The sequence below is a fragment of the Mastomys coucha genome, unplaced genomic scaffold (assembly GCF_008632895.1).
Source record: "Mastomys coucha isolate ucsf_1 unplaced genomic scaffold, UCSF_Mcou_1 pScaffold22, whole genome shotgun sequence".
In the NCBI taxonomy this organism is placed as follows: Eukaryota; Metazoa; Chordata; class Mammalia; order Rodentia; family Muridae; genus Mastomys; species Mastomys coucha.
Genome location: NW_022196905.1, coordinates 27,108,216 through 27,121,784, shown reverse-complemented (window position 1 = coordinate 27,121,784; position 13,569 = coordinate 27,108,216). Strand labels below are relative to the sequence as shown.

Genomic DNA, 13,569 nt, shown 5'->3' with positions numbered 1-13,569 from the left:
TATGCAGTGTTAATTTTTCTAGACACATATCTAAGTATATGGATAAGTATACATGTGTATATGTGTATTTATTTAACTGAAGCTGGGTTTGGTGACACACACATTTAATCCTAGCACTCTAGGAGCAGAGGCAGATAGATCTCTGCTGAGTTTAAAGGCCAAACCAGTCTACATACTTCAGGCCAGCCTGGTCTACACTGTGGAAGCCAGTCCAACCATGGGCGTACAATGAGACCCTGTCTCAGACAGACAGACAGACAGATGGCAGGCTGGAAAGGGCTTGGCACTTAAGGGCACCCAGGTTTCATTCCCGGCACCCACATGGTGGTTCCTAGCCATCTGAAACACCAGTCCCAGCAGGTCCAATGCCTTTTTTTTTTGGCCTCTGTGAACAGTTGCCAACACTCAGGTCAGGCCACTCACAGTTCCTGTAATTTCAGGTCCTCTTTGGGCCTACTCAGACACTGCATTCGTGCATATATATGCAGAAACCCACATACACATAGAAATAATTTTTTAAAAAGAGTTATTTATTTTATGTATATGAGTAAACTGTAGCTTCCTTCAGACACAGAAGAGAGCATCTGATCCTATTACAGGAGTTGTGAACCACCATGTGGTTGCTGAGGATTGAACTCAAGTCCTCTAAAAGAGCAGTCAGCGCTCTTAACCACTGAGCCATCTCTCCAGCACCCTAAATTTTTTTTTAAATGTCCAGTGAGAATTTTTGTTTCTTAGAAAAACCCAGATATGTTCTGTGACTGTTTTTGTTTTAACCCCAGGTGTGGGTAAGAGGCTGCCACACAGCAGATGATTATGATTTGCCTTTTACAGTAGCCAGCTGCAGACCTGGGACTATGGAGATGGCCTGTGGTGGCTGCTACTCCGCCTGTTGCTGCTGGTCCCTGCTGGTTCCTGCAGTTGTGTTTGCTATTGCTGGTTTCCTGGATATCTTGATAACCAAGATTGGACTGGCTCCAAGGAAACCAACCCCCTTACCCCTTGATCAGCAAGAAGTACCCTACAGAAGTTTACACCCCCTTTTCCCTCTAACCTGCTTTCTCTCCTACCTAGTGCCAGGGGTTATAAGGATTTAGGGTGGAGCGAGGGCTGGAAGAGAGGTAGATACATAAGAATTCAATAAAATAGTAAAAAAAAAAAAAAAAAAAAAAAAAGAAAAAAAGAAAAAAAAAGCCAACAAAGATGAGTCTGGGGGCTGAGGGATGGTAGAGGGATGGCTCAGTGGTTAACCGAATTCTTGTTCCTGCAGGACTTAGATTCAGTACTCAGGACTCTCATGGTAGCTCACAACTGTCTTTAACTCCAGTTCTGGAGGATCCAACACCTTCTTCTGACCTCTGTAGGTGTTGCACTTACGTGCACAGACATGCAGACACACACATAATAAGAAGTCTAATGGACTCATGGACTTATCTCCAGTTCAGTAACAAGTAAGTAGATAGTTTACCATTCTACATGTTGCTTTTGCTTATTTGTTTGCTTGCTTTTTGAGACAGAGTCTCTCTACATAGTCCTTGCTGTCCTAGAACTCACTCTGTAGACTAGGCTGACCCAAAACTCACTATGTGTAGCTCAGACTAGCATGAGACACATAATCATCCTCCCTCAGTCTCTGGAGCACTGGAATTACAAGCAGACACCATTAGTGACCATTATAATTTTGGTTTTGTTTTTCAAGATAGAGTTTCTTTGTGTACCTCTGACTGTCCAGAAATCACTCTGTAGACCAAGCTGGCCTCAAACTCAGAGATCTGCCTGCCTCTGCCTCTCAAGTGCTGGGATTAAAGGTGTATACCACCATGCCCAGTCACATTAATTTTAAAAGAAATTCACAATGAATAATCTTTTGTTTCCCTAAAATGGAAAGAACTGTGCTTCTGAGATAGCTACATGGACAGGTAACATTTAAAGTGTTTTTAGCAAAAGGCTTTTACAGAGTAGTGGCCAGGGCAAGCTCCTGCTGCTCTTTGACTTGTTTCTTCTCCAGAAGCAGGCTGAGCTAGAGCATGTAAGAGAGACCTGAGCTAGCCTTTCCCACCTGTGCCATTGTGGCCCTCATGGGAATTCTTTTTCTTTCATGTAGCCTAGGATGGCCCCACACTCACTAAACAGCCAAGAGTGACCTTGAACTACTTACTGATCCTCACTTCTCCACTAGAATGGCACTAGGATGACAAGCAGGCAAGCTCTCTTTTTCAAACTACATTTTGTTTTTGTCTTTATGAGACAAGGTATTGTGTAGCCCAGGCTAGCCTGGAAGCTGCTGTGCATTTGAGGATAACCTTGAACTGCTTATCCTCTGTTTCTACCTCCTGTGTGCTAAGATGGTAGGTATGAGCCAGCACACTTGGTTTCTTTTTTTGAGGTAGCCTCAGTGCAGCCCAAATTAATCTGAACTACACTATTCCCACTGGCCTTGAACTTGCAGCAATCCTACCTGTGCCTCTTGGGTGCTGGTGTTACAGGTATGTACCATCACACCCAGCTTTCAGATAACCAACCACAAACACTCTGATGTGGTCAAGGACAGTTCATCCCTGCAAATGAGTCAGCACCCTCTGCTGAGCACTGTGCTGGGCTAAGACAGTCATGCGAGACCCTTAAGAAGCAACAGGTTAGTCAGATGTGATTATGCACTCCTTTAAACCCAGCCCTCGGGAAATGTTCTCCATTATATTCAAATCACCAAAAATGGGAACTTTAAATGTTATTGCAGAAGCTAGGCAATGTTGGTGCATTTAATTCCAGCACTCAGGAGGCTAAAGCAGGTGGACTGATCTACAGATCGAGTTGGAGAACAGCCAGGGCTACAAAGAAAAGCCCTGTTTCAGAAACAAACAAACAAACAAATGAAGCAGGAGCTACAGGCTAACTGAAAAGTCAGCACACAACTGTATGCTAATGTTCTGATTAATCACACAGGCAGTGACAGGCAAGGACAGAGGGAGCCCCTATGCTGGCAAGGCTGTGAGCTAGAGCTACAGGTACAGCAAGGGGCAGACACACTCAGAGCACTTAAGAGCGACTAGCAGCTGAGTGGCAGAGGGCAGGTGTGAAGGGCGGCCCAAGAGACAGAGACAGCTTAGGCAGAGTCTGCACCTAGCTCCAAACTCCCACTCTATCCCACAGCTGTAAAGAGCTATCCCAGATGTCAGTCAGACTGTGGCAGCAGATTTAGCAAAGAGGGCAGTGTCAAAACAACTGAGGGAAGTTTAGTTTGTGTCTTCCTCTTACTGCCAAGGACAGCCAAACACAGGCACTTTCCATGAAGGTATCATCAGTGAACCAACATCCCTATGAAATCTCAATCTAATATCCATATCTTTTTCTCCGTAGGGAATACACAGATGACTCAGCTGTTAAGAGCGATTCCTGCTCTTCCAGAGAATGTCAGCTTGGTTCTTAGCATTTACATCAAGCAACTCAAAACCAGCTCCAAGTGGCATCTGTGGACACTTGTATACATTACACACATACACCTGCACACATCTCTCTCACTTGCACACATACATAGATGAATTTTTTTTAAAAGCCTTCATTTAGCATTCCAGACACCTGTGCCCAACTGTCAGAAGTGACCTGCAAGTCATACTTCCCTGCCACCATGGCATGTGGCTGGGGGTACAGGAGTTCTTTTTTGTGTCACAGCTGTACCATCAACACAGGCACAGGGTCTAAGGCAAAGATGGTGTGTAGTAAGTATCTCTTCCGTGGGGACCAGGCATGTCGGAGCACTCACATAATCCCAGCACTTTGGGGCATGAGACAGGAGGGGGAGGGGCAGTCCAGAAAACAATGGACCTGAGTATGGACCCAACAGGCTGGGCTTGTGCAGGCTCTGATGCCAGTGAGGGCTGGAGACTCCCATGCTTTCCTTCCCAACCAGAACCAGATCAGCTGCACAGGCCTTCCCCACACATCTTCCCAAAGCCAGTGAACGCCACTAGTAGACAGCTAAGCTCCATACCTGCTGGCCTCTCTTCTTGTGCACATACCGTAGCCACACCCTGACACACTTTCTTAGGACTGTCATCCTGGAATAAAACACAGAAAACCAAAGAACTGTGTTTGGATACTGCCAGGTTTCAAGCTATAAGAATTGATTGTGTTTTTAAGCAGCCAAATCTGTTACTTCTTGGGGTTCAGCGCACCCCAAGGACTTACTAGTTTCATCCTCGGAGAGAGGAAAGTGAAAAACATACTATCTGATTTGAAACCACCTACTTAGTGAACTCTTGAACTTTCAACATGTTCTTGGGGCCTGGTTGGTTGGTTGGTTGGTTGGATGGTTGGTTGGTTGGTTGGTTGGTTGGTGGGTTGATGTTTTGCAGGGTACATGTGCTAAGCAAGTGGCCTACCCCTGAGCTACACTCCAGCCTTTGACGAGTCACTTGGAAACTTAAGTAGAGCATCAAGCACACTATGTCTGGGACTTAGGGCAGAAGTCTCCAAACTTCCTGGAATTATGGCCAAACCCCAAGGCAGATCTCTCTTCCATGTAATGATACCAGATGTGAGGATAATATGTTTGATTTTGTACACCAGGATTTAGAAGAGAGACATATCTTGACAACTCTGAACTGAACTGTTCTTTCTTTTTCAATTTTATGTGTCTAAATGTTTGCCTGAATGTGTGTACCATGTGTATTTAGTGCACATAGAGGGCATTGGGTTTACGGATGGTTTCTAGTCACTCTGTGGGTACTGGGAACTAAACGTAGGACCTCTGAGAGAGCAGTCCGTGCTCTTCAGTGCTGAGCCATCTCTCCAGCCCAAAATATTAGGATTCTTACTGACTCATTAAACATGTGCTCTGGCCGGGCGGTGGTGGTGCACGCCTATAATCCCAGCACTTGGGAGGCAGAGGCAGGTGGATTTCTGAGTTTGAGGCCAGCCTGGTCTACAGAGTGAGTTCCAGGACAGCCAGGGCTATACAGAGAAACCCTGTCTCGAAAAACCAAAAAAAAAAAAAAAAAAAAAAAAAAAAAAAAAAAAGCACCACACCTGACAGAAAAGAATTCCAGAAGATTGTCATGGCCACAGCAATAGGATTTGCTATCATGGGATTCACTGGCTTCTTCATGAACCTGATCCATATCCCTATTAATAGCATTATTGTGGGTGGCTGAGTCCTTTCTCATCATGGGACAAGTGAACCAATGAGGATGTGACAAGCTCATGAAGTAAAACGTTGCCTGGATGTTTTGTGTTTTTGTTTCTTTCCTTCTTCCTACAAGGTTTTCTATTTCTAAATTAAAATAATTTCAAAATAAAAAAATGTGCTCTGAAGCTGGGAGGTAGTTTATGGGAGGACACCTTCTTAGCATGTGAGAAGCACTGGACCCCTAGAACAATCAATCAATAATAATAAAAAGCTCCAACACTGGACCAGTAACTGTAGATTAACCTGGTGACACCATGAGTCAAGGAAGGAAAGGAGTCAAGACATGATTTAATACATGAACATCTCTAGCAACTTTTGCTTTCATTTTATACTTTCTTTTTATATACTTTTAATTTTCCTTCATAGAAGTTTACTTTAAAATGAATGTATTTAACAGGATGACTGTCTCTAAACAATCAAGGACATTCCCTATTTCCAGATAGACTGAGCCCCAAATCTCTCCCTGTGCTAATCAAGCACTTTGTTGCTGAGCTCTACCCCTAGCCACAATGCACACACCAATGGCCTGAAGAAGGGAGGCACTGGCAGTGACCAAATAGGCTCATACAGCAGGAGTCAAAACTCAGTGCAAATGGCATCATTTCACTCCCATCAACCTGCCAAAAGCAAACCACACTTAGCAGCCATTATAAATAGTGTGTCTTTCACCAAGATAAGGCCCTTATGGTTTTTTGTTTGCTTGCTTGCTTTCTGTGTTTGTTCCAGGTGACAGTCCTGTACAAATGTGTCAGAGTCTAGTTATGGTATGTGCACAAGAGAAGATGCTAGCAAATATACACACAGGTCTCACTGTGCATCCCTGACTGCTCTGGAACTTGCTATGCAGACCAGAGTACTGGGTTTAAGGGCACTATCCACATCTGGCTAAAAGACCTTTCTGAGTCTGGCACTAACTCATGCCAGAGTAATTGCTCTTGGACATCCCTGCATAAAAATAACCAGCTGTCCCTAGAAAGGCCAAGGCTGAAGCCAGCTCCTACCTGTAGTGGCTCTGGGCTGCATACAGTGAGGGGGGCTGTACCCTCTCCTCCTTCTGTTCCATTCGAGACTGCCAGAGGTTCCAGAACCTGTGAAGCAGCTACAGAAAGACAGGAAGAAAGCTGAATTTATCACGATGAGGAGAGGGCTCTCAGTCTAAGTGCTGACCCCAGCTCACTGTGAGGCTCCACTCTGGCAGCTGGCCTAGGGAGATGTATTCTGGGCCAGTATAAAACGTGCTTCTGGTGGAGAATCTGAGACTTCTTAATTAGGATACAGCGTATGGCTGGAGAGAACACTGCTGTAGAGTAGGTGCTGAGGAGACATGATAACCGGGTGTGGGGGAGGAAAGGCAAGAAGATGGAAAACGGAGACAATCTGGGCTATACAGCAAGACTGTCTTCAGACAAAGGAGGAATAACAACGAAGTGAAACACTGATTGAATCCTGCTTGAGAAGACATTTTCAAGGACAACTGTGAAAATCTGAAAATGGCCTGGATGGTCCTACAATGTAAAATTGCTTGTTTGGGGGTGATGCATACTGAAGTGTTTAGGTATTTATAATTTACTTGAACTTATTTAGGGAAAAATTCTAAGCAAATACTAATGAATGTTGAGTCTAGGTAGTAAGTAGATCATTATACCATGTTCTGTTTTACTGTGTGCTTAGTTGTTTCAAAAAAATCTACACTCACCAAAAAAAAAAAAAAAAAAAAAAAAAAAACGATTTAGCCAGGCGGTGGTGGCGCACGCTTTTAATCCCAGCACTTAGGAGGCAGAGGCAGGCAGATTTCTGAGTTTGAGGCCAGCCGGGTCTACAGAGTGAGTTCCAGGACAGCCAGGGCTATACAGAGAAACCCTGTCTCGGAAAAAAAAAACAAAAACCTACACTCAGAAATAAAACCAATGAAGAGAGCTGTTGTCCCTGATCAACAAACCATTAAGAAGAACTGCCTATGGTGGAAACATACAAACAACCTCTCAAGTACAGGACTACGCAGGGTTTGTACTGTCTAACAATACCCAAGGTCAGATAGAAAAGCCAGCCCCTAACATCTAAGTCAAGTACTGGTTTTCTTAACAAACTGGAGTAGGATAGGGTGGGTAGGAGCACTAAAGAGTCTAAAACAAACTTCTCAGGTACAGATTAACAAAGAAAACAGGCAGTATGGTTTCAGAGTCTAAAATAAATGAAGTACCGTGCATAGTAGGTGCACACCTGTAATTCCAGGACTCAAGAGGACTGTGAATTCAAGACCAGCCCAGACTATACAGTGAGCTGGAGGCCAGCCTGAGCTAACCATACAGCAAAGCCCTGTTTGGGAGGAGGGAACTCTTACTGTAGTCTCATGCAGCTGGTGAGCAAGGTTCTTTCTCATACGCTGTAGCCGGGCCCAGGTCACGTTTTCTTTTAATGCTCTAAAGCAAGAATACTACACGGATAAATGACAGGAGGGTTATAAAGGTGCATTAGGACCTGTAGAAGTATGAACAAGGAAAGCATCACTGGAAGCCACTGTAGTTCAGGACCGTTCCAGTTCTCTGCAGTTTCTCTACCAGGTTCCTAATAGAAGCTAGCTTACCCAGCAGGCTCACAGTAATACTGGCTTCACAGGAAAACACAGCCTCACCTCTAACTAGGGGACTCCCCTTGACCCACATGGAAAAAGAATTATAAAAGGTTCAATATTGGCTGGCCATGGTGATACATGCCTCTAATCCCAGACGTGCAAACCACCTGAGAGTTAATGTATATATACATTTACATAATTATAAAAGTGGCTTGCTAGAATGAACTCAGGTGAATCTGTGATGGTTAGTACTCATTGTCAACTTGTCAGAATCTACAATTATTTGGGAGAAGAGCATCTGTTCCTGCCTACTGAGGACTATATTCCTCATATTAACTTACATGGGAAGACCAACCTATTTTCAACAAAAAAAGACACTAGGACAGAATCCTTAGGACCACATTCCCAACTCTGTCACCAATTACATAAATGCTATGTAAGCAAAGTGCCAGAGAGAAGAGGTTAGACAGAGCTAGGGGTATTCACACTGTGCTCTGTGGTTAGACAGAGCTAGGGGTTTTCACACTGTATTCTGTGGAGCACCAGGGGCTCCTAAAAGCCTCTGAAGACCAGCCCACAGAAGGAGGGGCAGCCCACAGACCTTGACTCAGGCTTAGGATCAAGACTCTGGTCTCTGCCACTCCAAAGAGGTTTACTTCGTAGTAAAGACCCCAGGATCAGCTCCCCTCTAAGGTTCCCCTTCAACTCCAAATCTCTGACTCCACTCATTACTTTCTCAGCTTCAAAATACAAACACACACTACAGCTAACTCAGAACCGGCTATACTCAGGGGCTAGTACAGAGCAAGAGCCCTGAGTGCACGCCTCCACAGCTGCCCAGACTCTGGTACTCTTACCAGCAGGTAGTGCTGGTGGTGGTGGTCTGCTGCCTCACGCTGGGCAGTCTCTTCTGCCTGTAGCAGCATATCTGCCAGGAAGTTAAGGCCTCCAGTTTTACAAGGCTCCTACCCCAACATAATATGTATACTTCCTGTGAGCCACAGGAAGCATGGCTCTAAGTATAACAGGCCTGCTAAGCAGGCTGACAGTCTCCTGTCTCCTCCTGGTGACCCAGGGAAGTTCTATCAAAGAGCCAGGTCATGCCACTCTCTTGATGCTCATTTAATGAAAGACAAAGTGCTTGAGATTACTTGCTATCACTTTCTATAAGCATCTGGAATCATCATCTAGCAAGCAGGATGAACCTGCAGTATCTGGTACCACAATCCAGTTGGATGGCTGAGCTAGAAGCTTCGGCTTTCATTTTTTCTCATCCCACAATCCTCATGAACTCAGTACCAACCCATCTCTCTGTTCTGCTCAACTTTCATCACAGCCTACTCCTCTTCTAACTTGTCCCTCATGTGACTCTGCACACAGAGGGTCTTTCTGGGCAAGTCTCTCTCCTCTAATCTAGGGCCATCTTCTCTTTTAAAATAATTCAGATTACATGTATGTGTGCACGTGTGTACCATGGTGAAGGTCAGAGGACAACTTGCAGGAGTTTGTTCTCTCCTTTTACCAAGTGGGTTCCAAGCTCAACCTCAGGTCATGACACTTGGCAGCAACCTATCTCACTGACCCTAGAAACATCTTTTTCTTTTTCTTTTTCTTTTTCTTCTTCTTTTTTACTTTCTGTAGACCAGGCTAGCCTCGAACTCAGAGATCCACCTGCCTCTGCTTCCCAACTGATGGAACTAAAGGCATGAGCCACCACTGCCCAGCAAAACATCTTTTCTAAAGCACAAATTTCAGTGCACTGATTCTGATACTCCTGAATTCCTCTGAAGCCCTGAGTTTATCAGGATAAAGATTAAATCCCTGAGTGCAGAGCACTCTATGAAAGGTCCCAGCCCACACTGACCCTCCCCTGAGCCACACTCAACACTTTTTCTTTTTTTTTTTTTGAGACTGGGTCTCACTACATAGCGTTAGCTGGCCTGGAACTCACTATATAGACAAAGCTGACCTCAAACTCAAAGAGATTTGCCTGTGTCTGTCCCAAGTGCTGAGATTCAAGGCATGTGATACCTGGCCACCACATTTTTTAAAATATATAACTTATTTTTATGTTCACTGGTGTTTTGCCTATATGTATGTCTCTGGGGGGTATCAGGAGCCCTGGACCTGGAGCTACAGACAGATGTGAGCTGTCATGTGTGTGCTGGGAATTAAACCTGGGTCCTCTGAAAGAGTAGCGAGTGCTCTTAATTGCTGAGACATCTCTCCAGTCCCTGCTACATATTTTGTTTTGTTTTGTTTTGTTTGAGACAGGGCTTCTCTGTATAGGCCTGGCCTGATACATATTCTTGAACATTAGTCTTCTCATCAATAAACCTGTGTGAATACCCAGTCTCTGCCAGAAGAACTTGCAGTCACCTAGGACTTATATTCAGCTCAGATGCTTCTTCCTTGCCTGAACTTCCTACAATGTCAAAAACTTTTACTTAAAAAAAAAAAAATCTGGCTGGGCAGTGGTGGCACACGCCTTTAATCCCAGCACTTGGGAGGCAGAGGCAGGGGGATTTCTGAGTTCCAGGCCAGCCTGGTCTACAGAGTGAGTTCCAGGACAGCCAGACTATACAAACAAACAAACAAAAAGACTCGAATGGACAATATAAGGACAGGGGTCTAAGGCATCCACATCTTCACACTGAGAACACCCTGGGGGGATGGACAGGCCAGTACCAAAGAAGGATACAGTGCTTCCAGTGTGCAAAGGCCCTCCGCAGGACCATCCTCCTGGCCAGCTTCGCCACCAGGGCCTGGTGGGCAGACAAGCTCTGCCTCCACGCGAAGGCCCACTGCCAGTCACAGAAATGTATCTGGAGCACAGTAGCACGGTGGAATTGTACAGCCATCTCTGCAACAGAGAAATAACTCTTAGGTGCTGCTCCCCAAGCAGGAAGAGGTCACAAAGGTTGGACCCTACTTACTGGCAGTGAGCAGGATTCAAGAGCGCTCCCATAAAGAATCCTTACTAAAGGTTTTAAGTTAACAGTGTAGTTCAAGCCGGGCAGTGGTGGAGCATGCCTATAATCCCAGCACTTGGAGGCAGAGGCAGGTGGATTTCTGAGTTCAAGGCCACCCTGCTCTACAGAGTGAGTTCCAGGACAGCCAGGGCTATACAGAGAAACCCTGTCTGGAAAAACCAAAAAACCAAAACAAACCAAAACAAACCAAAACAAAAACAAAAACAAAAACAGTGTAGTTGAGTGATAGTGTGTGCTTAGAGTATGTGAGGGTCCTTCGGTTCAACCTCAAACACCACAACATAAAAGAGTTGTCTGATACTAGAAGGATAACGGACGTCTTGAGTTATTCTCTCTCCAAGAAAAGAGGCCTGTAATTTTAGGGAGACAGCTAATACTGGTTGTCAAGTTCACACATCTGGGAAGAGGAAATTGGTTGACTGTCTCCATCAAATTGAACTACAGCATGTCTGTGAGACATTTTTTTTTAATTAGTAACTGATATAGGAGGGCACAGTGCATCATGAGTGATGCTATCCCTAGGAAGGTGGGTCTGGGCCTTATAAGAATGGTAACTGAGACAGAGGGAAGGAGGCAGGCCAAGGAGCAGCACTCTTCCATGGTCCCTGCTTGACTTCCCTCAACAAGAATAGACTGCAACCTATACACCAAATAAGCACTTTTTTCTTCCCAGCTGGTTTGGTCATAGCTTCATCACAGCAATAGAAACCAAACCAAGAAAAGAATGTGCAATAAAAAATTTTTCTCAGGACTAGAGAGATGGCTCAGAAGTTAAGAACACTGACTGCTCTTCTGAAGGTTCTGAGTTCAAATCCTAGAAACCACATGGTGGCTCACAACCACCCATAATGAGATCTGACACCCTCTTCTGATGCGTCTGAAGACAGCTACAGTGTACTTATGAATGATAATAAATAAATCTTTAAAAATATAAAAATAAAAATATTTTCTCCCTGATCAGGCAGTATTGGTGCACACCTTTAATCCCAGCACTCAGGAGGCAGAGGCCGGCTGATCTCTGTGAACTCGAGGCCAGCCTGGTGAGTTCTAGGACAGGCGGGGCTACACAGAGAAACCCTGTCTTGAAAAACAGAAACTAAAATTTTCTCTCCAAGGGGTGAGGCTTCTAGTTAGCTGCTGACAGTCAAGAATACTAACTCACTCTTTGCTTTCTGCCCTACGTGGATGGTTCCTGGACAGGCTGAGTCTTCTCGTCTATGACACAGGTATGCTGGCAAAGGGCCCCCTGAGCTTTCTGCCATGCTGACCCGAGCTTCCCGCAGTACACATCCTTCCAACACTGACCAGCTGGTAGCTGGTGAACTGGGACCTCCAAATAGGCATACAATTAAAACTCATCATACTAAACAACCCAAAAGCCTTTGCTCCCCAGCCTTCCGCCAACTGAGGAGTTTGTCTACTACCAAGTCCAACAGATACAGGGAACTTGCCAGGGCAGTGTTGGATAGGAGGTAAATGGGACAAGAGCCTGAGAGCCTAGCCTAGAGTCCAGTCCAGTGTTTGATTCATTTATGTGTAAACTCAATAAGCTTGTTTACAAAAAGCATCAGTGAGCACACTCCTGGGGTGACCTGAACCTATTCTCAGTAACAGGGTCTGAAGTGGGAGGAGGCCAGGAGATAAGAGGATAATGACATAGAAAAGCTAGGTTCAGGAGATCTTTCATAAGCTATGTCTTTTGTTTTGTTTTGGTTTTTTTCGAGACAGGGTTTCTTTGTGTACCCCTGGCTGTCCTGGAACTCACTCTGTAGACCAGGCTGGCCTCGAACTCAGAAATCCGCTCTGCCTCCCAAGTGCTGGGATTAAAGGTGTGCGTCACCACTGCCCAGCCATAAGCTATGTCTTATGCCCAATGTACTACTGGTTTTAGAGAAGTAGTAAAAGCCCTGGGTCAACTAATTCTAAAACTATTAAGGAACCTAAACCACAATAATGGTGTCTGTGAGAATCCCACAGTGCCAATTTTTTCACAGAATCTGTGATATGTTAAATTTTTTCTTTCGTTTTCACTTAAAAAAATCAATATCCAAAAAAAGTTTTAACATCACAAATTATATGCTTTTGCATAAGGGAGAACAAACTCAACTAATCCAAGGGTCTACTGAGGGCTGGGCTGAGCCCAGGCTTTCCCTGAGGCTATGATATACCAAAAAGGAATACAGCTTCTGATCTAAAATCAGAAACATACTTGGCAGAGGCAGAAGTCGCCTGGGTCAGGGCCTTTTGGAGGTTGTGGGTTCAGATCCCAAGAACCCAACTCTTCTAACCATATGGGGCTGTGGTCAGCAGTCCCAAGGGGACTGCTTTGTCTCTGATGCTCTTAAGATAACCTGTGTTGTCCTTGTACAACAATGCGCGTGACAACCTTCCTATCTGGTCCCATTACATGACAGCTTCTGCTGCCTCTGTTCCAGTTCTTCCATGGAACTGATGTTTCACTTCCCAATAAGCTCGCCTGGCATGAGACATAAGCCTGTGCAAACCGCCTGGTCCCACCTGTTCTATCCTCCTGTACTGGGATTATAGGCGTGCGCCATCACCGCCTGGCTAACGCTGACTTCTTATCTGTTTCAGTATGTGAAGCAGATATTTCAACCTCTGCCTTCCATGGTCCTTTCTCCCATGTCTCCTCTACCTTGTATGTTCTTTTTCCTGTACTTTCCCGGAAAGCCTCAGTGGCTAGCTCAGAGTTTAACAGAAAGGAGACTAATAAATTCTGTATTAATAAAGTCAAAAAAAGCAAGTCATTCTAAAAATACAAATAATCACTAAAACTAGCTTTTTTTTTTTTTTTTTTT

General features: G+C 44.8%; 1 protein-coding gene across 9 annotated transcripts in view; it reads right to left on the bottom strand.

Moving 5' to 3' along the window:
• The window catches only part of Sfi1 (SFI1 centrin binding protein), a 64,389-nt gene that overhangs the window by 14,949 nt on the left and 35,871 nt on the right, over positions 1-13,569 (bottom strand). For all 9 annotated transcript variants that reach the window (XM_031340688.1, XM_031340682.1, XM_031340687.1 and 6 more), the window contains 5 exons: positions 10,459-10,620; positions 8,615-8,685; positions 7,527-7,619; positions 6,187-6,284; positions 3,989-4,055 (listed from right to left, as the gene is read on the bottom strand). In XM_031340688.1, the coding sequence (XP_031196548.1) occupies positions 3,989-4,055; positions 6,187-6,284; positions 7,527-7,619; positions 8,615-8,685; positions 10,459-10,620 (491 nt within the window). The remainder of the gene's footprint in view (positions 1-3,988; positions 4,056-6,186; positions 6,285-7,526; positions 7,620-8,614; positions 8,686-10,458; positions 10,621-13,569) is intronic.